Below are 27,500 nucleotides of genomic sequence, written 5' to 3' on the forward strand. Positions count from 1 at the left end.
TGGGGTGGGGGGGTGCAGGAGAGCGAGAGAGTGGGAATATACGCAAGGGTTAAAGGGATGAGACCACGGCGTGATGTGAGATTCGGGGGGGGAGGTAATTAGACAGTAGGTGTCATTCTTTTTCCATCACAGTGCAAAAACGTCTGCCCTTCCTTGACTCCTGTGGACTGTGTCAACTCTACAGCAAGGATTTTGTTTTGCAGAGTGGAGTGTAGAATCCCCAGGCATCCGCAACTACAGAGGCAAAAAAACAATCTGCTTTTCCACCAGAGGAAACAGCAACAAAAACATTACTGAGGGATTATATCAGGTGAGGTGACCACAAAGAGGAAGCATATGGCTTATCAGCTCCGCGCCGTGGGCGACACCTCAAGACCATGATCCTCAGCCAGAGTCCGTCGGCAGTGGACACGGCCGCGCGTTCAGGCTTGCCCACGGTGGCCGCTGAGCCCCTGTCCTGCCCGGCTCAGTCGGGGGTAAACCCTGGGCAGGATCTCATCTCAAAGTGAGATCCCATCAATTTACACGTGGGCGCCTCCGACACCAAGGCTCTCGACTCCCCCCCCACACACCTCACAGGTGATGACACCCCTGAAGGTACCGGAGGTGACACGAATAAGATCAAGGAAAAGGAAAAAGAAAAAAAAAAAATCAAACAAATAATAATAAAAAAAATAGAATAGAAATGCCTGAGGAGGCTCTGTGGATGGTGCCGTGCTGGTTTAAGGTGAATTAGAGGTCTCGCACGCTGAGGTGAGAACTCCGGGGGGAGGGGAGTGGAAGTCGCCCACGCACCGCCTCAAACGATCTGTCCCGTTCACACCCGGGCCCCTCCCTGTGGCGTGTTCGTTGGCACGGCGACCGCCTCCCCCCATCGCCACGGGACCCGAAGCCACGAGAAAAGGCTGATCTCGCGCCAGCGCTGACTGCAAGGAGCCACGCCCTGCCACAGGGCAGAGTTAGTCACCGCTAGCCACAGAATGGGATCAGTCCAGTCGCCACTCGGGTCACTCCCGATTAAATTCATCGAAGTCGGTCAGCAAGCTCGAAATTCAATTTGTGTAGATCACTAACGTTGGGTGGAAACAAGGCATTTGCATATCACACCTGGTAGAGTGATGTGGTTCCTTATTTCTCAAACGGAGGGGTTTTTTTTTTTTCCAGAGGCAGCATCCTGAAGTCCCTGTATCACAGCACACCTGCTCTCTCTCTCTCTCTCTCTCTCTCTCTCTCTCTCTCTCTCTCTCTCTCTCTCTCTCTCTCTCTCTCTCTCTCTCTCTCTCTCTCTCTCTCTCTCTCTCTCCTCGTTGACATGCACGTCATGTGGGAGGGCGAGCGTGTCGCCGGCTTCTCCTCCAGGCCGTTCCAGAACATTACGTTAGCGCCTGGCGGGCCATCGGGAGAGCGCTGATATTATTGCTGCTGTCGTACACGAGGCCCCAGCCTCCCTTTAGAGCGACGCCGGCTGGACTCCTGCTGAATCCTAAAGACTGTGCAGAGTCAATCCAGCTTTCACGCCCAGGTAGAAATGACAGATGATTGCTACTTTCAACCGAATCCAATTTCCTGATATTGATGGAAGCCTCCGGATTAATCACACGAGCCAGCCTCCACATATAGACTATAGACACACAGACACACACACACACACACACACAGGTGTATCCCTCCCTAATCCCGTCCTATCCCGTTGTCCATGACTAGATTGCTGTCGTTCCCCAGCCAAAACACCAGGGGTACAAACAGGGTAGGGGTAGAAGGGGCGGGGGGGTTGGGGTTTGGGGGTTGAGGGAGCGCTTTTTTTGGAAGCCATTGAAATCTCTGAGGCCAGGCAATCTACTTATCTCCGGCGAGCAGATTTCATTATGCTCTCAAAAAACAGGCCTATTTAAGGACAGCGAACGCAGCACGCTACACAGCCCAGATGAAAAGCAGCGAGAATAGAAAGTGAAGATGAATCAAGAGGCTGTTTGGGGACACACTGTGATAGCGTAATGGGACTGGTCAGAGAGGGGAACGCGACTGAAGAGGGCACTGCTGCTATCGCTGAAGACATTACAGCAAGATGTGCCAAGAATATAGACATGTGCGCGGGGTAATTATCATAAAAATCAAAAAATCTAAAATATCATAAAACGAAGATAAAAACATTTCCAAGAACTGAAATAACATGAATATGAAAATCAATCTAATGAAACTTTACAGGAGACACATTTGAAAATGGGGAAACTATAATAACCTTAGTGTGGAGCTATGAATAATTATGATATTGGATAGTTGTTCACTAACAGACCCAGATGAGAGTTATAAAGTTACAGACTCTGCTTCGCAATGCACACACATTGGAAGACCTCCAGCGGAGTGTTCTAGAAAACATAGAAGAAATTGATTTAGCATGAAAACTAAATGTTGCAAATGGAGTGAATGGGACAATAAATATGCTTATTTAGGGGAACTCTCAAGAGAACGCTCCTATTTCAAAGGACATTTGCAGTGATAATAAAACTGGCAATAAAATGTAATAAAAAATCAAACCAAATGGGAACGAATTGAAACGGTTGTGAAATCAAATAAAGTTCCCCCCATCTCTTGATTGGACATGGTCAGTGGCGGTGTGCGTTTCGCCGTCATGGCAGCCTGTAGCGATGGCCTATTTAATGGCCCTCATGAAACAAATTCAATTACCCTGCCAGACATCACAGACTGAGATACACAGGGCTGTCCACAGCCACCGACTCTGAGTTTATGATGGCCATAGACAGATGATATGAACAGACTGTCGGAAGAGAGTCATAGAGAAAAATCATAATTTCTCAAGGTTACAGGCACAGTGGAAGGGTCAATGTGACTTGACAATGTGAATGTAACCAGAGCACCTTTAAAGAAAGCATTAATAACCTGTTTTTTAATAACGATAACACAGTAATATCTTGAGGCTCACGCCATTGTGTTACATTGTAATGCAGATTTCTAATTAAGTTCCTGTGTTTGGAGTAATCTGAAATCTGTTTTAGGATCACTGGAATATGAATAATAAAATTAATGCATGAAACTGGGACATAATGCGAAGGAAGGTAGCTTATTTTAATGATCCCATTCATATCTGCTTAGGCCCTGTATATCTATGGGCAAATATCAATGAACCTTTTTGCAAAACGGTTACTACAGCAGCTGGTCCACGAGATCACATCTTACGACACCAGGCAGCATGCTCCCATGATGATCTTACACATTAAGCAGTGTGAGAGTTTAGCACATTTCCACGTTGGTGTAAAATCAAGATCTTCTGGCTGAAGCGGGACTAACACCGGAGTGAATGTCAAGTTCCCGTGGCAGCGCTAATCAAACGAATGCTTCGGGAGAGAGCTACAGTCTCCGTAGGAGGCTAAGTCACTCACAGAGCACGCGAGTGAAGTCCTCACTGTAACTCTTGCCTGGAAAATGTTCTCAAGATCAAGTTGTAGCGCCACCGATCAAAAGATCGAGCAACGTCGTGGTTTCTGGTCACAGGGTCAGCTGGGGTTCTCGTGAGAAGTGTTTGGACAAGCTGGTCTCTCGAGACGGATGAGATCATTTGTTGGCCGGAAATAGAACCATGTGAACATGCGAGTTAGGACACTGCAAAAAAACCTGCCACTCAAAAGGGCATAACAAATGCCGATTAGCACTTCTGAAAAGCAACAAATATTAACGTTGCTGACAAAAACAACAGCTCAGTTAGCTCTGAGATCTGAGCCTATTTTCAGAGGTGGTCATTTCCCAGCCTTTTGTTGTGCGAAACACAAAACAGGTCCACGCCCATTCACACCCACCCGCTGTGGTGACAGATGGAAATATTCCCCGACGCGTCCTCTCCTCGTCACCAGAGACAAGCCTTTGGCACGTCACTTTTGGGCTGCGGGACGATGCCTCAGAGTCTCGTTCACTGCAATCTCCTAAGCTGTACCCCTCTCTCTCTCTGTCTGTCTGTCTCTCTCACAAGCACACTCCTAAACCTCTCTCTCTTCATTTCTCTCTCTCTCTGTCTCTCTCTCTCACACACACACACACACACACACAGACACACACAGACACACACACACACACACACACACACACACACACACACACACACACACACACACACACACACACACACACACACACACACACACACAACACACACACACACACACACACACACACACACACACACACACACACACACACACACACTCCTGTCCTTTTGAAACAGCGTAAGCCACTGGGTGCTGTCCCAGTTCCACGGCAGGCTCTCACACCAGACACACACACACACACACACACACAGCGCCCCTCCTGCAGGCTGAGCTCTTGACAGGGAGGCATTTCGCACAGGCCCACTAAGAGCACGAGAGGACCCTCAAATGACTCTCCTCTCCGCCTCTTCCTCCTCTTCCTCCCTGCTCTCCTCATCTCCTACCCCTCCATCCCTCCATCAGGGCAGTAAAGGGCAGAGCTGGTCTGTTCCAGGACAGAGCTGGGGACAGGTCAGGTTAGTGTGGCTCACGGGGGCCCAAGGCCTGGCGGAGCGCCACCGAGAATGGGAGAGAGAGAGAGAGAGAGAGAAAGAGAGCAAGCTGGAGAAAGAGATACAGAGAGAGAGAGAGAGAGAGAGAGAAAGAGAGATACAGAGAGACAGGAAGGAGGGGAGTGAAAGAAAGAAAGCGCTCCCCTAACAATGGAAAAAGGACCAATTAGAAGCCAAATCCCAGAGGAGCGGGCGAGCGAGCGAGCGAGTGAGAGAGCGCTGGGGGCCCGATGATTAGATTCCTTGTGACGATTACCCCAAATTTCCCCTCTCAACGCGCCCAGCCAAGAGCAGGCATTAGGACAACAAAAGAGCTCCTCTGCTCCCACTCCCGCTCCACCGCAGGGCCTCGCCTCGCTCCCTCACAAACGCACTTAACACAGCGCTACGCTAACAAAAGTAAATAAAGAAAGAAATAGAGAAGAACTCTCTCTCTCGCTTTCCCTCTCTCTCTCTCTTTCGCTGTCTTCCTCACAGTTCTTCACTCTCTCTCCCTCTTAGCATGGCTCACTCCAACGCTCATTTGGACACCTTCATTTATTTTCTGACTCCTCTCTCTCTCTCTCGCTCTCTCTCTCTCTATCTCTCTGTCTGTCTGTGTGTCTCTCCATCCGCTGCTACTGTTTTTTAATCCCAGACATAATCAACAGGCACAAACCGCCTTGTAATGAGGAGTTGCCATAGAAACGGCTACTGGGGGTGATATCCGCTTACACTGGGGTCTGAGCCTGAACATGTTCAATGTATATTTCTCCGAAAACTCCCCCGCCCCTATCTTCTGTTCCTGCACAAACAGCGCTTGTGTTCTTGCAACAGCGCTTGTATTTGCATTGCCCTCCTCTAATTGAGCAGACACACAGGTCGGAGATGTGCGTGTGTGTGTGTGTGTGTGTGTTTGTCTGTGTGTGTGTGTGTGTGTGTGTGTGTGTGTGTGTGTGTGCATGTGTGTGTGTGTGCATGTGTGTGTGCTAGTGCGTGTGGTGGGGGCGCGGCGAGCCATCATGTGCATGCAGATATCTCCTGCCCTCGTGCCGACCCGTGCTGCGCTAATGGTGGCATCGGTGCGGTGTCGGCGGGCGCGGCGGGTTAATGGAGGCAGGAAGTGAGCGCGCAGCCTCATCAGCATCAGCCCCCAGCCGGCCCCGAACCACGCCAGGCTGCACCAGCCCCCGGAAAAAACAACAACAAACAAACAAACAAACAAGCATCAAGTCGGGGACTCGGCAGGTAAGTCATCAGCATTGCAGCCCCTCCTCCCCTCACTCCCTCATGCCGTGAGTCACCATCCAGCCATGACAACTGGCGTATTAGCAACTCATTCAACACGTGAACTGCTAGTGCAGAAGTCAATGCAAGTTCAATGCATGTACAGAATTAGCATTTTCTTCATTAGGTGATCACTTCGTGCAACGTCGTCGTTTGAACCATGATGCAGAGGCATTGAACCCATGGCCTCTGCTAGCATTATGCGTCACCAATTGGAAGATACTAGAAGAACTACAGGAAGATAAATGCATTAAATGCATTTACATGTAAATCAATAGTCCTGTAAGCAGGAAACAAAAAGTCTCAAACATAAGCCATACACTATTACAGCCAATCAACACGGAGCATCACTGGCCCAGATCTTAAACAGAGTTCAGATCTCAACAACCTTTTGGCAACGTGATGGGCAGTACAGTCAAGCCAATATCTAAATAATGAATGTGTTCATCAGAACACCTCTAAAATCAACACTGGCACCCTGTAATTGTTGTAGCAGATAAATAGTTGATGGAGCAGCTGTCCTTTCTCACCGTCTCGTTTGGCTTCACCTTCACGGACTACCTGCCGATGCTGTCACTGGCCTCACAGCGCTCACAGTGAAGGTGTACACTCCAATAGCAACGCATGGCAAATCATAGTGGAATGGGATTCATAGTGGAATGGGATTCATACATACTGTACTTTACATACAGAATGTTATGTGAGAGTATCCAGATAATGATGAGTGAATGCAAAGTCTAATGATACGAGTGAAGTCTTAAAGTAATCTGTTCTAAACCACCCAAATAACATATCAGCTCCCCTCTCAAAGGATTGGGCAAACATTACAGTACGTAGGGGTAGTTAGTTGGCATCACTTATCAGCCAGTTAAAATAGGGTATCACTAAAATATTGATGCTTTTGGAAGAGATTTTTTATTGATGAATGAATGGCTTAGTGCGATGCAATGGCCTTTATGTGCCACAGTCCTGCTGAATACTGAATGCACGGGTCAGCAGCTCAAGCGCTCCCCATTTAATGATGCCGTCCCAGCTGGGGGACGACGGACGGACGTCAGGCCACTTCCACTTAGCCAGCTGCGGATAGTTGTGGCTTTGAACGTCCCAAGCATACAGATACAGGCCCACACACACACACACACATGCACACACACACACATACACACACACACACACACACACACACACACACACACACACACACACACACACACACACACACACAAACAAATACAAGCACACAAACACACATACACACACCATGGCGTAACGAAATCCAAGGGAGGAGAGGCTGCCTTAAGTGTGCTCTGTGCTGGACCACCCACTGCTACACTGCAGCAGCCACTGCTTCAGCGTATTTAGCTAACAGGCTCATTGCAAGACACACACACACACACACACACACACACACACACACACACACACACACACACACACACACACAGAGAGCTCAAACTCTCATGATGGATGGACTGGATTCGACACAGTAATCATTCCTTCACAAGCACTGCTGGAAACCAGCCACACATCAACACACAAGCACACACACACACACACACACACACAAATTTAAGTTTAAGACATCTCTTCCTCTGAATATAAACATTAAAAGAAATATACCTCTCTCGCACACGCACACACACACACGTTTTTGCCAGTTTGTGCCTCTCTCTCCTCTCTCTCTCTCTCTCTCCCTCCCTTTCTCTCTCTTTCTCTCTGTGGCAGAAGCACACCTTGAGGCCAGGCGTGTGGAGCGTAGCAGAGACGCTCTGCGTCTGCTCAGAAGCTCAATCATGGAGGATGGCAGCGGGAGAGCAGATCGCCTACTCAGTCCCCCCTGATCTGTCACCTGCTATCTGCCCCTGCCGACAGACACACACCATCCTTAAACGCCCCCCCCCCCCCCCACACACACACACCATCCCCTCTCTCTCTCTCTCGCTCTTTGTCCCTTTCTGTCTCTGCAAATAGGCACAGCTTCACACAGAGGCCTGCGGTTACAGAGGAACAGTGTTGCACGCTGACCTTCAGGATATGAGGAAATTCAGTTGAATTAACTCATCCCATTCTGCCCATGCCGACTAAATATTAAATGCATCGTGATTAGTACTGTGCACTGGGCAAGTGAGCTTCATCATCAAAATAAAAAAGCAGCTACAACTCCTTCTAGACTGGCACCTACTGTAATGAGGAGAGATACCCAGAACAGAGATGTACCCCGTTTGCACTAGAGAGTAGGTATGTGATGGGGGTTATGCACTAGAGTAGACATGTGATGGGGGTTATGCACTAGAGAGTAGATATGTGATGGCACTAGAGAGTAGATATGCGATGGAGGTTATGCACTAGAGAGTAGATATGTGATGGGGGTTATGCACTAGAGAGTAGATATGTGATGGGGGTTATGCACTAGAGAGGTGATGGAGGTTATGCACTACAGAGGTGATATGTGATGGGGGTTATGCACTAGAGTAGATATGTGATGGAGGTTATGCACTACAGAGGTGATATGTGATGGGGGTTATGCACTAGAGAGGTGATATGTGATGGAGGTTATGCATTAGAGAGGTGATAGGTGATGGCACTAGAGTAGCATTGTGATGGAGGTTATGCACTAGAGAGTAGATATGTGATGGGGGTTATGCACTAGAGTAGACATGTGATGGGGGTTATGCACTAGAGAGTAGATATGTGATGGGGGTTATGCACTAGAGAGTAGATATGTGATGGAGGTTAATTATGCACTAGAGAGTAGATATGTGATGGGGGTTATGCACTAGAGAGTAGATATGTGATGGAGGTTAATTATGCACTAGAGAGTAGATATGTGATGGCACTAGAGAGTAGATATGCGATGGAGGTTATGCACTAGAGAGTAGATATGTGATGGGGGTTATGCACTAGAGAGTAGATATGTGATGGAGGTTAATTATGCACTAGAGAGTAGATATGTGATGGCACTAGAGAGTAGATATGCGATGGAGGTTATGCACTAGAGAGTAGATATGTGATGGGGTTATGCACTAGAGAGTAGATATGGGATGGGGGTTATGCACTAGAGAGTAGGTAGGTACAGTATGTGATGGGGGTTATGCACTAGAGAGGTGATATGTGATGGGGGTTTTGCACTAGAGTACAGTAGATATGTGATGGGGTTATGCACTAGAGTAGATATGTGATGGGGGTTATGCACTAGAGAGTAGATATGTGATGGCACTAGAGTAGATACAGTATGTGATGAGGTTATGCACTAGAGAGTAGATATGTGATGGAGGTTATGCACTAGAGTAGATATGTGATGGGGTTATGCACTAGAAAGTAGATATGTGATGGGGTTATGCACTAGAGAGTAGGTATGTGATGGGGGTTACAGTATGCACTAGAGAGTAGATATGTGATGGGGTTATGCACTAGAGAGTAGGTATGTGATGGGGGTTACAGTATGCACTAGAGAGTAGATACAGTATGTGATGGGGGTTATGCACTAGAGAGTAGATATGTGATGGGGGTTATGCACTAGAGTAGATATGTGATGGGGGTTATGCACTAGAGTAGATATGTGATGGGGGTTATGCATGAGAGAGGTGATGGAGGTTAGAGATGGAGACTAGAGAGTAGGTACAGTATGTGATGAGAAGCTCCGTGAGAGCATGCATGGGCAAAAGACTGAGGCGCTGCTTGTTTGTGATTGATCTCTCTGTGGTAATGGCGCTGGGGCCGGGAGCGCGGCAGCTCTGGCTGTGTAGGAGGACCCACAGTAGGCTGCTGCCTTCTACCTGCACTGCATGACAGAGTGAAGGCGAGCGCGAGCCCACACGCCATGCATATGGATGGATAGGGGCTATTCTTAGAAATGTGTCACACGGCTCGGAGATGATCGTTTGCAACTAGCCCGCTTAAACAGCACACACCTACACATATACACACACACACACACATACACACACACACACTCTCATGTAAAAGCATGCAAAGCCAAAAGATATTCTGTACTTGTTGTTTTTTCACCGCTGGCCTGCTTAACCAGCACACACCTCAAAACAAACGACATCGATTCACACAACTCGCAAACACATCAACACACCCACGTGCACAACGCAAACACAAACACAAACACAAACACACTCACAACTTCCATTTAATGTTTATTTGTTTTAATTAGACTAGCATGGCCTTTCTACGCTTGTACCAATCAACTTCTGTTTCCATGGAAACTAGTGGAAAGCTCCCTAACAACATAAGGAACGGAGAGAGAAAGGCTAGAGGGTGGCCGAGAGAAAGCAAGACAGAACGTGAGGAAGAAAGGACAAACAGATAGGAAGGCCAGTGATGCCACTCACAAAAAAAAAGATGTCTGTCAAAACCAAAGACCCCAAAGACCCTCCTCTTATCCCTGAGTACACACACACACATACACAAACACACACACACATGCACACACACACACACACACACACACACGCACACACACACAGACCGCCGCTGTCTCTGATCTCTCGCACTCGGTCCATTTAGAAGAACAGCAGCTGTTTCCGACAGCTTTTATCTGGCACCCACACCAGTGAAGGGTGGCGAGAGAGAGAAAAAAGGAAAGGAGAGACAGAGAGAGAGAGAGGAGAGGGAGAGAGAGAGAGAGAGAGAGAGAGAGAGAGAGAAAGACACACACACAGACAGACATGTAATAGAAAGTCATCAAAAAGAGAAAAAGGCTGGGGTGAGGGACAGAGGCAGGGAGGATAGAAAAGCGATAGAAAAGGAGAAGGCGAGAGCGATGGAAAGAGAGATGGAGGAGAACAGAGAGAAAGCCAAGGAGGCAGATGTCTATGCTACGTGCAGCTGTGTGTGTGTTTGGGAGAGAGAGAGAGATGGAGGGAGACTGAGAGAGAGGGAGATCCTGCTCTGGGGGGACAGCCCATCTTCATCACTTTCCCATGATGCCTTAGCAGTGCCCCCAATTGAGCTGTCTCTCCCATCACGTCCCTCCATCCCTCCCTCCCTCCCTCCCTCCATCCCTCCCTCCCTCCCTCCGTGTCTCCCTCCATCAGACCTGCACCAGCTGTGGCACTCTCCAAATGGCAACAGCAACCTCCAACCCAGAACCGCTCCGCTCTACAGCTAGTCCACTACAGTAGACCAGTCACACTGGCCACAACAACCCAACCGTCAGGCGGTCTGAACCACACACTACAAGACCCAATGAAGAGAGGGACAATGACAGGACAGACAGACGAGGGATAAACAGACAGACAGACAGACAGAAGTAAGAGGGGATAGAGAGAAAGAGAGAGGGAGAGAAAGACAAAGATATGTGAAGATATTAGAAGATTAACCGGAGACAAATTCCTTGTTTGTTTACGCAAAACTGGCCAATAAAGCTGATTCTGATTCTGATACTGAGATATAGAAACTTAACAACACAGAAAACATAGACGGCCTCTGTCCAAACTGAATAACTGGTTGTATTTCTGTATGTGTGTGTGTGTGTGTGTGTGTGTGTGTGTGTGTGTGTGTGTGTGTGTGTGTGTGTGTGTGTGTGTGTGTGTGTGTGTGTGTGTGTATGTGTGTGTATGTGTGTGTGTGTGTGTTTTTAAAGCTGCTCCCGTGTCTGAGCGAGGTGTGGCTGCTGCACCATCTGAGCACCCCTGCACTAATAACCGCAGCACAGCGTGGGCCTATAGGCTACTGGGCCACTCGCTCGCTCACGACTCCAAATGCCTGCCGCCATACGTGTCTGCTGTGAAATACCCAGAGCCTCCTAGCCAATGAGAGAGCAGCGGGTGGCGGGGAGGAGGCGGCCAATGTTCCCCGTGCATGTAACCAGCTTTCCCCAGCGCACGTACGGTTACTGCAGCAGATCACGGACATGGGAGCTATCAGAGGCCTCAACACCGTGCTGCAATGGAGTCTGCCAGCAAACGCATGCTGTGCACAGCAGGACCTCCAACACAAACACTTGTGTGGCTTCATTAGTCCTTAGGAGTCCGTGCGGCCAGAGCTGAGTAGGAATTGATGTGCTTAGAGACACTGTAGCGGGCAATCCTTTTCCACTTTTACAACAACAGTTTTAATGCCAACTAGCGCCATTAGCATCTGTCCTTTATTTGCAGGTAATGTGAAATTGAGACACTGAGGAAGGGCTACGTACAGTAGGCCCGAAACGTTTTGTCTTTCTTTTTTGTTTGTCAGTGCCTATAATGTTGTTACGGCTGTATGAATTTCAGCCCCTGAGTGCGGTCTCTACCTTTTTACCACTTGACTGAAACTTTTTTGGAGTCACGCACCAGGCATAACATAACCATTACACAAGGGGCGCAGACGCCATCTCTACCTAGGTAATGTGAAGGACAGGGAAACACAACATCATTCAAGCTAGGCTATGTACTCGTACGCAGTTCTGCAGACCCAAAAGATTACTCCATAAAAACATAAATAAAAAAAAATAAAAAAAATCCCAAGACCTCTCCAATGATATTGAGCGAGCATGCTAGCAATAAGAATGACCGCCCAAACCCACACACAACGGGCCAGTGTGCTGTGACTGGCAGGGGAACACAAAGGAAGTCAAACGCTTTGACCACCACGCTCCTGCAGCTGGTCGACTGCCACGGTGTGTGAGTGAAGAGGAGATGCGAAGTGAAGAGGAGACGCCAGAGAGTAGCGTTTTTGCTGTGTCCGTCAAACACACACACACACACAGTGCACACGCACACACACACAGTGCACACACACACACACACACACACACACACACACACACACACACACACACACACACACACACACACACACACACACACACACACACACACACACACACACACACACACACACACACACACACACACACACACACAAGGCATGGTGAGGACAGCCTCCACAGTGGGGCACAGGGCTGTGAGCGTAGACACTGCACTGCCCCAGGGAGTGCATGAGTGCAGTAACATGTTAACAAAGGGCAATGCAATGAAAGCAAGACATTGTACACTGCATACGTACACATGCACAAACACATATATATATACACACACACACACACACACACACACACACACACATACACACACACACACACACACACACACACACACACACACACACACACACACACACACACACACACACACACACACACACATATACTCTCTCACACATACACACACACACACACAAACAAACACACACACACACACACACACACACACACACACACACATTTACTCTCTCTCTCTCTCTCTCTCTCTCTCTCTCTCACACACACACACACGCCACACCACACCACACCACACCACACCACACCACACAACACAACGAAAAGATTGGATGTGTGAAAACAGCATCATGGCTTTAGGCCACTCCAGTCTGCTGACAGCACTGTGTTACCCTGGATGGCCTCCTTTGCCTGCATCTTATGGGAGTGCTGTTGTGTTGCTTGCAACTTGTGCTGGCTGTGTAAATCAGAACTTAAGAAATAAACTCGGAGACAACCAACAACTCCTGCCACTGCAGTCCACAGTATTAGCATTTAGTAAATAACCTATTATTTTTTCTGTCAAGTCGAGTGTCAAATCAAAATGACAAAAAAAAGTGATTTTTTAGCAAAATCAGAAAATATGTACCTTTCAGGCAACAGCTGAATAACACAAAGTGCTGAGAAGACTGAATAAATTCCACACCCGAACAACCTTAATTTGATTCTTCGCAGCACGTTGACTTTATGTGTCTGTGACTTGATGGAGCCTCACAGGCTTTATGGAGTGCGTCACCGAGCCTCCCAGGCAGGCTGACTGGCTCAAACAGGGGGATGTCAAACTCAAGTAGCGATGCCATTCACACTGGAGAGGACTCAGAATTACTGCTTACGTCTCTCCTTAGAACAAGACAGACACATACACACAAAAAAGAGTGAGCACCTGGACAAGACACTTAAGATACTGTACACTCTCTCTCTCACACACACACACACACACACACACACACACATAGGCACGTAGTACACACATACACACACACACAAACACACACACACACACACACACACAGACACACGCACTACACACACATACACACACACACACACACACACACAGACACACACAGGTACGCACTACACACACACACACACACACACACACACACACACACGCACATACTACACACACACACACACACACACACACACACACACACACACACACACACACACACACACACACACACACAAACACAAACATAAACATAAACATAAACATAAACATAAACATAAACATAAACACAAACACAGACACACACACACTGACTTGAGGCTTCAGTTATTTTCTCTCAGCTCTGTTCCCCTGCACTTGTGCGAGCTCTGTCAGAGGCTACTCCGTTGTTGGCTGCAGTTACCAATTAACTCACAAAATGGGCCGTTTAGGGATTTGAAGGCATTCAGCTCTTAATTTCACTTTCCAAAGGTCAGTCTGACCAGATGTTGCAAAGGGACCGAAACTCATCTCAAGTTATGATTGAGTCTGCTGCATCTCAAACTCATCTGATGGGAACAAGTGAAATGACACACAATTCTCTTCAACCCAGAAACACACACACATACACACACACACACACACACACACACACACACACACACACACACACACACACACACACACACACATACACACACAGGACAATTTTTAAAAATACTGACAACGTGAGACAGAGGAGGGGAGGGGGAAGAAAGGGACCCGGAGAGTGGAAAAAACAGGGGAGGCAAGTCATTGATAGCTCAAGATTTGTGTGTGTGTGTGTGTGTGTGTGTGTGTGCGTGCGTTTGCACGCGTGCGCGCGCGCGTGTGTGTGTGCGTGTACGCGTGCGCCTGTGTGTCTGAGTCTGTAATATGCATTAGATGTAATTGTACACACCCAAAATATGAACTTGGCTCTTTAATCCCCATCTGTGCAGCATGGCACCACAGCCCATAGTGTACAACAGCTCTCCCATCCTGTTCTCCCCACCCTGTTCTCCCCACCCTGTTCTCCCCACCCTGTTCTCCCCACCCTGTTCTCCCCACCCTGTTCTCCCCATCCTGTTCTCCCCACCCTGTTCTCCCCACCCTGTTCTCCCCACTCTGTTCTCCCCACCCTGTTCTCCCCACCCTGTTCTCCCCACCCTGTTCTCCCCACTCTGTTCTCCCCACCCTGTTCTCCCCACCCTGTTCTCCCCACCCTGTTCTCCCCACCCTGTTCTCCCCACCCTGTTCTTCCCACTCTGTTCTCTTCTCCTCTATGGCTCTGAGTGCCGTGTCTACACGGCCCCGTGCGCCTCTTCTGAGGACAGAGCCACTCTCGTTTGCTCCGTTTACTCTGTCAGTAGTGCTGCTGATGGAGCCATCTGTACATCTGTATGTGTCAATCTTGTTTAAATGATGCTGTTTACAGACCGGCAGTTTCTAAAAATAGAAACTCTGTGTCTCTGGAAATATTGTTCTCCCAGTAATGGGAAGTCAGTCAGAAGCAGTGGAACTGGAGGGTCATAAAAAGCCGCTTAGATGAGCCTTTTCACATTGTACGGACACACACACACACAAAATGAAAGGGCCTCATAGGAATGATACACATGACAGGACACACACACACACACACACTAAAGTGGTTGCCAGGGCTCAACTGGTATGAGCCACTGCATTTGCTCCTTGCTAGGAATGTGAACCTGTGCTGCCACGCATCGTCATTAGCAGCAGCATCTACAAGCAGCTTGTGTGGGAGAGTAATGAACCACTAAACACTGCACATAATGAGCCAAGCAACCAGAGCAAGGGTGTGTGTGTGTGCGTGTGCGGGTGTGTGTGTGCGTGTGTGTGTGTGCGTGTGTGTGTCACAATTGGACTTAAAGGTCTGCTCTGTTGCCACCATGCTTCAGTACCTCCTCCAGAGAGGGAGAAAGGCCTGATGGAAGAGGGGGATACAGAGAAAAGAGATGGAGGACGAGAGAGTGCTGGGTAGAAGGAGAGAGCGGCGGACGACACAGTGAATGAGCTCTTTTTTCCCCACTGTTGTTAATTTGGACGCTCAGAGAAATCTGTCCAATTAGGACACAAAACTGCAGTTTACTTGAGTCTCCTTGTGTGTGTGTTTGTGTGTGTGTGTGTGTGTGTGTGTGTGTGTGTGTGTGTGTGTGTGTGTGTGTTTGTGTTTGTTTGTTTATGTGTGTGTGTGTGTGTGTGTGTGTGTGTGTGTGTGTGTGTGCGCGCGTGTGTGTGTGTTTGTGTGCTTGTGCGTTTATCATGGATTAAAGTTTTCCGTCATATGACGGATTTCCGTCAACCGGAGGCGCTAGAGGTCAATCATGAGATTGATGCAGATCCGGGGAGAAAATATTGGGGGGGGGGGGGGGGCTGTGCGGCGCGATCTCCCTTGCAAGCTGCAGTGATGGTTACACCTCTTGTTGAACCCTGTTTTGTGATAGGCCTGTGTTTTAGCCTATGTTAAAATCTTCGTTGTGCGATAAATAAATAAATAAATAAATAAATAAATAAATAATATAAATGCGTTCGTGCAACTGCTTTGATGAACATTAGGCTACTACTAGGCTACTACTAGGCTACTACCACTATTAGGCTGCTACTAATAATAATAATCATCATCATCATCATAATTATACAATAATAAACGAGAGAAAGGCCAATTGAAACAGATGAAAGAACAGTCTTGATTTATTAGGCTTTTGTAGGTCAAACAAGCTTTGCAGAAGTTCAGGAAAGCTGTCGTTTTTTCGGTTTAATTAGTCTATGATTTGGGCTAATTATTCTTCATAAAAGTAAAATGAAAATAAACAGTAGTTTCGCCAGTTGTAATAGTAAGCTATAGAATAGCTTCAGGACATCAACGCACTAGCTGCGCAAAGTTCTGCGTTGTTTGCGATGACTTCTTGTCCGCATTTGCTAGTTCCCCGATCTCATCAAATTAGACTACTTAGAGGTCGGCAGTGTTGGGGAGCTTAAAGATGAATAGTCAAAAAGAACATGGATATAGCCTACTTTCGGTCATTATTAATAGAGTCGGGTGCGCCCGAAACGCAGAGACAGACAATGGAAAAGTGTGTGTCTGCGCCACGCCACTATTAGGCTATCCTACTGTTTAGTTTAACTGCTAATTTCTCTAAAAATAATTATAATAAGCCAACAAGGTTAATTTATACAATTCAAATGGATCCAGTAGCTTAGGCTATGTCTATACAGTTTGCCTAATTTGTCTTCTTCGAAGAGAAAGTCGTAGGTCCGTTTCCAATAAACGAAACTTATATAATAGGAGTCCTATGACTGACACGTGTTCTTTTAAAAACGTCTTGTCTTCCAGTTAATATTCTTGAATGTTTATTGTAACAAACAGCACAGTTCTCATACAATTGACACGACCAACACGGTCAGAAATACCGTGGTACTCCTAACATTTCTGCCGTGCATCACGTTCTTACCCAACAACTAAAACGTCTTAAAGTGACATGCACCTTTTAATTAAACAACATGTCACCTAATCACACTAAGTAAAGTTACACCAAATTATATCCTGACATAAGAAAACATCAGAATTCCTTAGCATATTACATTTCAAATCAATTATTCCAAATCTTCAATAACAGAGGCCTATCTGACGGTTAACCAATGGCTGTGAGTTTTAATTGTTTTCATGCATGTCTGATAACAGGTGAGGAATGTTTTGGAGACATGCATGCATTTTAGGCATAATGCTGGCCCTAATCTCTGACTGAAAGTGCACAGAATTTATGCATTTACATAACAGTATTTAATAAATGTTCTCGGGGGTGACAGTGACACCCCCAACCCCCTATTTTTCTTTGAGGGGGGGGGGGGGGGGGCGGCCAACGGGCTATGGCCGGCCCTCGGAGCACTCTTAATAAGCAACAGTGTGCAGTATTGAATAGCTAGGCCTACTTTAAAATGTGTTACTTGTAAACGGAGGGTACAATTAGTCTGTATGGCCCTATATTATGTAGGTCTACGCTAAGGCCCTTTGATTTGCCTCACTTGCGTGTGTCAATTTTTATTTTTTTTTTGGACAAAAAAATTTCAGTCAGATGAGTTTTTTTCACTTTAATCCATGGCGTTTATGTGGTTGTGTGTGTTTGTGTATTTTCTCTGGGCTGCTTTCATCTTTACATATTCATCCATTAATGATGCCGTGTGCGTGTTGTGGAAATGTCGACAGGGCCATGTTATTATCACCCGCCCCCCTCCCCTCCTCCTCTCCTCCGTCTCCAGCTGCTCGCCACCGCCACTGCTGTTTACATAATCTCGCTCTCAGGTCATCTCAGGGGCCGCCGCGCTGGCAGGGAGTGCCAGCAGGATTAACAGAAATGAGATGTCTGTGCCGGACACGGGGCGAAAAGCCGCACGAACAACCGTTAACGGTAACGGGCGTTATGGGTGATTTGTTTTTCTATTTGAGCTAGCATGGAGAGACAAAAAAAAAACACGTTACCTGTTGATATTCTGATATTCTAACTCGGAGATCTGTTTGATGGCCGGTGTGATGAATATCGGTTCATTGGTCACTCACGGTCATTAGAGATCAATTGATATTTCCTGTGTGTGAATATGTGGCACCATAGAGGGCAGGGCTAGTGCACTGTCCTGTGTAATTGTTGCTCTGAGAGGGGCACTTCGGCCCGGCTGCGGACTCGTCTGGAAGCCTACCCTACTTCCTCTCCCTCTCCCACTGCCTGCCCGTCACTGACCACGGGCAAACGCGGGGCAGGAGTCCAGCACTTGGGCCCCGACTGGCCTGACCCCAGATCTGTCGGAGATCAAAAGCTTTGGCGGCCGAGACCAAGCCATCAGAGAGAGAGGGGTGTGTGTGTGTGTGTGTGTGTGTGTGGGGGGGGGGGGGGGGGGCGGGGGGCAATGACAGAGAGGAGAGGGCCGGGCTCAACTTGCACAACACAACACCAGAATTCATGTCCATTTTTCATCTGACAGAAAGCTCCAGCACCTGCGGTATTAGTCTGGAGAGAACATAAGGACTCTGTCTCTCTCCATCTTCATCTGTCTTTCTTCCTTCTCTCTCTATCACTCACTCACTCTCTCACTCACTCACACACAGAAGGCAAACAACAAGTCCAAGTGAATTCATCTTCTTAAAAGCATCTGAACTACTCCCTACCTAAAAAGCTATGACCTGAAGTGAAGTCCACATTCAGGAACAACGTAAACTCTCCACGGCCTGAAGTCAACATCACAAAGCACTACAGAGCTCTACATTTCAGAGTTTCTGCCTCGCAGAATGAGATCTGTGAGTCCTGGCTGATATGAAAGCTGCTCTGATCTAACTCAACCTACAAATTAAACAAACAGATTGCTCAAAGGAGACAGTGCTTCAGTAAGTCAGTAGGTAAACCTACTAATACAGTATGTTATCCGGCCACTGTTGTCTGCATTTCTATTAAATGCAATACATCCTTTTGTCCATGTCGCTCTAAGGCCTCAGTTTGACGGAGGACAACAGACCCGGTTAATGTGGTGCTTTGGAAAATCAGCAGAAGAGGATTAAAAGCTATAGCCGTACAGTATTGTTGGCGTTCCCCGCAGGCTTTAATGATTAAACGCAGGATACAGGGTTTCCAGGCCTCTGGGTTCCTCTCATACAGAGAGTCATGACAGGACAAATATGGAGAAGGCACACAGAGACCCATAATAATAGCAGCGGCAATATGCTATCCATTAATTATAGGATGATGACATCGCTGATGGAACAAAACAGTAAGAGGCCATGCCAAGGGTTCATTCCGTTTCAAAGCAGATCAAGAGTGTTTGAACTTGATCTAGCACACTCTCACAACACACTCTCTCTTTTGTCTCTTTTTTCTCTCTTTCTCTTTTTCTCTCAATCTCTTTCTCTCTATCACACACACACACACTCTTTTTCTCTTTCTCTCTTTCTACAAAGCCTACAAAGCCTTAAATAACCTTGCCCCTTCATACCTGACAGATCTCCTCCACCGCCCCATTCACCCCCACCGAACACGTTCCTCTGCTGCCAACACTCTTACCCTCACCACCAGGACCAAATATCGCACCATAGGGGACAGAGCTTTTGCCATCGCCGCCCCTACCCTCTGGAATTCCATCCCCCTGGCCATCCGAAATGCTGACTCACTGCCGTCCTTCAAAAATCACCTCAAAACCCATCTGTTCAACATCACTTACAACACCTGACAAATTTTTTCCTTATCCTATGTATTGTTCTTTTTGCGTTTTTGCTTGTTTACATGTCTGTATTGTATGTACTGTACTGTCCTTTTTGTATCATTCTTGTTCTGTGTCTTTGTAAAGCGTCTTTGGGTACCCAGAAAAGCGCTATAAAAAACTGAGGTATTATTATTATTATTTCTCTCGATCTTTTTCTCTCTGTGTCACACACACACGCACACACACACACTGAGATGAGATGGATGATTGAGTGATTTGCTGCTTACCTCCGTGCACAAAGCCCAGTAGGGTGCAGTCAGATGGCCCCACCAAGTGGATCAGGCTGGACTGGCTACAGCCCACAGTGCAGGGCTCTGAGAGAGAGAGAGAGAGAGAGGGAGAGAGAGAGAGAGAGAGCACAAGAGATTGACAGAGAGAAAGAGAGAGAGAGAAAGAATAAGAAGACATGATGAAAAATAACAATTAAACACGCTGACCCAATGTGTTCTGAACACATTGATTCCTTCTAAATGCACAAGTATTTCACATCGGTCTGTCCAAGAAACACAATATCAGCACACCAGTAAGAGTGCCTGAGGCTGAACCATGGGGAAGCATGGCCGAGGGGCTCGAAGAAAAGAAAAAAGTGCACATCAAAAAGTCTCCCTGCAACAACCCTGGATACTACACCAACACAAGACTGCATGCAAGTACTCCACAAGACACTTCACGCCACCGATGTATGCTCCATCTACGCTCCATCTACTATAAATCCACAGAAGGTTGCATCACCCATTTTTTATCAACGCACATTAAGGCCAACCCTCCCGCTGTGCAGAAACTAGGAAAGGCTCTGGCTCTCTATCTTTGGTGAGAGCAGGAGAGTTGAATAACGACAGGGCATCACTTGGTCTCCAAATAAACACACACACCTACCTTTCATGTGTCGCTCTGTGCAGCAGATGAAGTGAAATAAAAGGAGGGGGGGGTTAGCATGATCACATGATCAGACGTGAATATTAACCAGTGCTGCTAATGACACTCTACACAGTTAAACAAATACATCCAGAGTCATTCATGTTGTTCACCCAATTTACCCAACTACATTTCTCTTGTAAATTAGAGAAATTCTTGTCTATTAACATGAATACTGTGACTGATATGTAAAAAGCATAATTATCATTAGTGCGAGTCAGGATGCAGGAGGCTGTGTGGGGCTGTGTGGGGGGTTGTGGGGGGTTGTTGGTGGGGTGTTGTTATTACCTGGGACAGACACCTGGTTGATGACCTCTCCATTCCGCTCCTTGGTCTCCAGCCGCTCCATCTTCTGAGCTTCATAACGCTTCCGCCCTTCCTCTTGCAGCTCAGGGCTGGGGTACTGAGGCGCGCACACACACACACACACACACACACACACACACACACACACACACACACACACACACACACACACACACACACACACACACACACACACACACACAAACACACACACAAACACAAACACAAACAAAGTAAGAGAGAGACACAGACACACAGCCTTAATAAAACATTTTGGAAAACACCCTAACGGACTAACAAATCAGTAGAGTTATGGCCGCCACCAGAGACTAAATGCTCGGGCTTCAGACCCAAGTGCACATCTCTCACAGGCCGGCCGGGTCCCACTGGCAGAGCGACACCTCTTACATCTTATCTCCACCGCCCTGTCGCCATCCACAATTCCCCCATCAAGAGGCTTATTAGCAGGGAGAGCACACGCCGCCTCTCCTGCATCAATAATGAAGATGAAACGCAGGGAAACCTCCAGCAGACAGCCATATGTGTGTGTGTGTGTCTGTGTGTGTCTGTGTGTGTACTGTACATGTGTGTGTGTGTGTGTGAGAGAGAGAGAGAGAGAGAGAGAGAGAGAGTGTGTGTGTGTGTGTGTGTGTGTAATGTGTATATGTATTTGTGTGTGTGAGAGAGAGAGAGAGAGAGAGAGAGAGAGAGAGAGAGAGAGAGAGAGAGAGAGAGAGAGTGTGTGTGTGTGTGTTTGTGTGTATGAGAGAGTATTTGCGAGCATGAGAGGAAATTAAAGATGCTGGGCTCTGTTGCTGGAGGGGGATTATTCACAGCAACACGTTATATAAGGAGTATGGGGGAATGATGGAGCATGTGTGTGTGTGTGTGTGTGTGTGTGGAGGGGGGAGTCTTCTAAAGGCGTGATCGCATCCACACATGAACTCAAAGGATCTTCCCTGCCGTCTGCAGCCTGTCCTGGACACTGGCCTGACCTTGGCCGCGTGGTGTGACCGCATGATAATAAGAACAGCGGAGGCAGCAGGTGAAAGCGGAAATAAAACAAACTGTGAAACGGGAACGTGAGAGAGAGAGAGAGAGAGAGAGAGAGAGAGAGAGAGAGAGAGAGAGAGAGACTGATATAAATAAAAGGGCATGCAAATTTTACCATCATCTTATATCTAACCAAGACAAATGTCATTATAATGCTCTCCTACAGAGGGGAAAACACCCAGAGAGAGACCCTTTTACTTATCTGAAAACTAAACATAATCTGAATGAAACGGACATGACACAGGCAAAAATAAAACTAATCGAAAAAGAAACAAAAGAAGAGTATTTCCAATATTGGCTGAACGAAATTGAGCATTCTAATAAATTGAACTGTTTTCAAAAAATTAAAAAGAATTATGAATTGGCACCCTATCTTACAGAAATTAAAGAATTTAAACAAAGAAAACAAATAACTTCCTACAGAATTAGCGACCACTCGCTGGCCATAGAGACTGGAAGACACAGACAGACCTGGCTTCCAAGGGAAGAAAGACTTTGTCTGAATTGTAATGAGGGAGCAGTGGAGGATGAGCTACATTTTCTAACCAAATGTAACAAATATGCCTCTATTAGAGGCCAGTTTTTCGAACAATTCACACAAGTTTCACCTCAATTTCACCTATTGGGAAATGAAGAGAAACTCCCATATCTATTAGGAGAGCACAGAGACTGTATTAGTCTAGCAGCACAATACGTGTCAGACTGTCACAAAATGAGGAAGTGAGTGACTCTTGATAATGTGGCAAAGTACATGGTAGCATGTTGACAATATCTTTTTAAAATGATATTATTATTACTATTTTTTTTTCTAATTATTTAAGTTTCCTTTCCTTTCATTTACCTATTTTAAAAATAGTTCCTATAAGTTTCATTTGTTTTCACTCCACCCCAAACAGATATTGCATCTGTTTGTTTTTTGTAATATGTCAGCTTTGGCAACACTGCTTATTTGAGTCATGCTAATAAAGCTCCTTTGAATTTGAATTTGAATTTGAGAGAGAGAGAGAGAGAGAGAGAGAGAGGACTCCCAGACAAGCGCTCGGCGGCACAGGAACCGGCTGTCAAAGTCCAATTTGTTCCCCGCACAAACCCCCCCCGGGGACCAGACAGGGCTGGAGCACGCTCTCTCTGCGGTTCTGATCCGGGCAGATTGCCCCTGCTGGAGTTGGCTGCCGGCCGTGCGCGCGCGCGGACACGCAGCCGTTTGGGCACTAATGATGTAAGTCCACCGCCACCATCGGCAACGCTCCGACTCGCCGTGATGTCAGGCAGCTGTAACGGCCACACGCGGGACTATACTACTCTTCTGGGCTTCCGCCCGGCAACAGATGAGCTCGTTATCTTTGGCTCAGCGTTGTTTTCCGCCCCTGTTTTGATCTCCGCGTGGGGAATTATTCACGTACCTGTGTTTGCTCAACTTCACAATCACAACCACCAGCAAACACTTCCCTACTGATAGTAGTATCCCATGTTTAAACCCCTGCTGCCCCCTTCGATAGCTTGTACTGGGGTTGTTCAGACTGTTGGGAGTTGTGCTGACTATACTGAATGTGTATGAGAGAGGAGGGGAAATGTTCACTTACATCAATGGCAGGAACTTCTACGATTTTGTCGACGTCTTTAATGGAGAAGGGGACGTACCAAAGGGCGGCCTTGTTGGTTACTTTTTTGGCACCTGAAAAGGAAACGGAAAGCAAACACAAAAGCTCATTAAAAAGGCCAACTTGAATAACACTATGATATTAAAAAAAAAACAAGACCAGTGTTGATCATTAAACTTTTCCATTAGAGATTCATTTCAGTTCAAGGAGCAACTCAACCAATTAGTTCCACTGCCACGTCTATCAAGAAAGTGCAACTTTTATGATGGTTTCCGGATTCCGTCTAAACTCGGTTCCTTTCCAGACAGAGCCCATGTGAAATACACTTTCTTGACAGAGCACAGGCTTTAATGAGTCATTTATAATGTGACCTGTCAAAAGCTCAGGTCTGATACAAAGCACGTTGCACAGTTATTATGTTAGCTCTCAAAAATTACTTCCTGGTAATTTGGCAATTAGACCTTATATAAACCATGCAAGAAGCACACACGTATACAGACTAATTCAGCCACTCACTCATACACATTCATCATACACACTCACACACTCACTTATACACACTCAAACACTCACTCATACACACTCACACACTCACTCACTCACTCATTACTCACTCAAATTCAGGTCAATGATGTTCTTTGTCCAAGTCCATTACTTTGGTTTGAAATATTTTTAAATGATTCATAACAAGCATGATTTCATTATACAAAACCTGTATAAGTTGAATTGAATTTTCTGTTTATCATAAAAATGAAATATATTTCATGCTTTGTCATCTCAAACCCTCAAAATGTTAAGTGGCACAATCATCCAAGCAATCAACACTGTGTGAAAAGTACATATATTTAAATAAACAAAGTTTACTAGTTTAATAGCTTTTAAATTGTTTGGATATTTGCATATCTGAAATGTCAGGGCGGTGCAATCGCATTCATAGAATGTTTATTTTGAATTGAAAAGGGAAAAGATTACACAGGATATTGCCTCATCCAGAGGACACCAAGTGACCTTTACTGATGAGTGAAAAGTTTGTCTGAAAAAAATCTCTCTGAAATATTGATAAAATATATATATACTCTCTATATATTTCTCTATTTAGTTGGACTTATTCTAATATAAAACTCTCTGTGGTATTGGAAAATGTAATGGATGAACATGCTGGCAAAATATAGGTGTCCAAGAAGATGCCTGTATGATTTGAAATTAGTAGCAAAAAGTCAGGTGGTGCAACCAAAGATCCTTCATTACTGACAAGATAGAGCAACATAATGCATCTCTATGGAGGCAAAATTCGAATTCGAATTCGTAGGAAGAACACCCGCACTATCCTTCTTCTCCACAATTGCCTTAAAAAAATGTAAAAGCCTTATTTGTCAATGAGCCACTCATAAAAAGATACACACACACACATACACATGCCTTTTGTAAAAACTCTTGGTGAGTTGCATTGCTTGCCACCAGGCTGTGGCGGTGTTGTCATGGAAACATCAACCTCCCCCTGCCAGTGCCTGTTCTTTTCTGTCTTTTTTTTCATGAAGCGCCAAGGAGGCTATTTTTGGGAGCGACAGGTTGTGTGTGAATGTGTACCCTTGTGTGCATGTGCATGTGTATGTGTGTGTGTCACTGCTGGGTCACTGAATGGTGTGGCCGTGTGTCAGATGTCCGAGGGTTTCCGAGGAGAGCAGGTGTGTATGTGTGTGTGTGTGTGTGTGTGTGTAAGGCCAGAGCTCCAGAGCTCAATGTCTCAGGGGACCACAGGTGAAGCGTCTCCCTGACTCTGTGCTACTCCCATTGGGCAGTGGGTCGCTGTGCGCTGGGTCTGTGCTGCCCTCTCCATTCATCTCCAGCCAAGAGCCGCGGCTTTACCAAAACTACCTTTCATTCAGCTTTCCCTCCTATTCACTCTCCTCACTCGCTAACATATGCATAGCGCAACATGACCACATACATTTCTCACACATACTTAAACATATAAATATGCACAGACACACACAATCATGCAAACACATACGAATCCCAGGCATGTTCACTGGGGCTGCTACATCTAATCGAATAATCCATTCAAATAATCCATCAACTCTTCATTAAATCTGTAACCATTTTAGTGATCGGTTACAGTAATCGGTTTGTGACATTTTTCAAGGAAAATGCCTTGAGCTTGAATATTGAGCTTTCCTTACTCCTCTATGGCTGTAAAGTAAATATATTTGCCATTTGGAGAAAGCACTGTTTTGGAAAACACTGATTCTACATTTATCCATTTAAGGACATAATCAGGCACTGAGGTGTTTTTTAGACTGACTTGTACCACCCTATTCATCATTATACTGCAAGGGCCTGTGGTGTTTATGGCATTCAGTTTAATCTTTTAAAATAACAACCCAAACAAAGTGAAATAATTCCAATGAAGCGTGTTTGTTCTCATTTTATGGTCTCCATTACACACTGCTGTTTATTTTCCTCTTTGTTTAAGCAACTTGAGACGTGCAACGCAGTTATTAAAATGCTTTATGGCGTCTCTGTGCGAGAACAATGGCTCTGACACTTTGGAATTAGCTACAAACTGCACAGGACTGATGTGGAAAGAGAGAGAGAGAGAGAGAGAGAGAGAGAGAGAGAGGGCAAGAGAGTGAGGGAGAGAGGGAGGGGGGCGAAGGAGTGAGATTTTCATAGACTGCTATTGGGAATAGCATTTGCATTTTACACTCTGTAAAAAAAAGAAAGAGGAAAAGGGAAAAAAACAAAAAAAAACACACAGCCTAGTTGCCATGCCAACGGTGCCGGGAGTCTGTGGCACATCTCGCCGCCGCGGCGAAAATGGGCGCTCTAATTGGTTCCCTCTGCCGCCCGGGCGGAAAGTTGCGCGCGGGAGAGGAGATATTTACATGCCCCCCCCCCCCCGCACACCGAGCCTGACAGGCTAAGAATAACACGCCACTCAGCTCGCCTTCTGCGGAGGAGAGGGACACACGCCAGAAACGTCTCTTTCACCATCTCTCTCTCTCTCTCTCTCTCTCCCTTTCCTCTTCACTCCCTCTCCTTTGAGTCCTGTCCTCCATCGTGCTCCTTTCTATTCCTTCATCCTAACACTTTTGGGGACTGGTCTGGGGTTATGTTAGGGGACGGTCACAAATGTTTTTGCGCACACACACGCGCTCGCGCGCAAATACACACACACACACACACACACACACACACACACACACACACAGCAAGGGCCCAGGGCCCTTCCTCTCTACCTCCTCTTCTCTCATCCTTTCTTTCTTTCTCTCTCTAAATGTTGTCATAATCCACAGTGTTAGCTGAGTCAATACTTGGATCAGAATGTAAACGGTGTGCAGCTGTGGATGAAGTGGGCTGCCTTTACAGAGAGACAGGAGATGACAGTGGCTGAGGGCACGTTCACACTACCCACTTGGTCCGGACCCGAGTTCGTTTGGACCACTGGGTCGGTTCGCTTTCATAATGTGAACACAGTCGACTGAACTGAGGTGCGGACCCGCGACCGGGTCAGAGTCCACCAGGAAACAGTGGTCTGGTGTACTGTACAGTTAGCTAGAACTACGG

General features: G+C 46.5%; 1 protein-coding gene across 3 annotated transcripts in view; it reads right to left on the reverse strand.

Moving 5' to 3' along the window:
* The window catches only part of acot7 (acyl-CoA thioesterase 7), an 89,611-nt gene that overhangs the window by 36,753 nt on the left and 25,358 nt on the right, over positions 1–27,500 (reverse strand). For 2 of the 3 annotated variants that reach the window (XM_062541336.1, XM_062541338.1), the window contains exons 4-7: positions 23,916–24,007; positions 21,262–21,376; positions 20,935–20,949; positions 20,286–20,372 (exon numbers count right to left, since the gene is read on the reverse strand). In XM_062541336.1, coding sequence (XP_062397320.1) covers positions 20,286–20,372; positions 20,935–20,949; positions 21,262–21,376; positions 23,916–24,007 — 309 coding nt within the window. The remainder of the gene's footprint in view (positions 1–20,285; positions 20,373–20,934; positions 20,950–21,261; positions 21,377–23,915; positions 24,008–27,500) is intronic. The other variant, XM_062541337.1, reaches the window with a different exon arrangement.

The sequence above is a fragment of the Sardina pilchardus genome, chromosome 7 (assembly GCF_963854185.1).
Source record: "Sardina pilchardus chromosome 7, fSarPil1.1, whole genome shotgun sequence".
NCBI lineage: Eukaryota > Metazoa > Chordata > Actinopteri > Clupeiformes > Clupeidae > Sardina > Sardina pilchardus.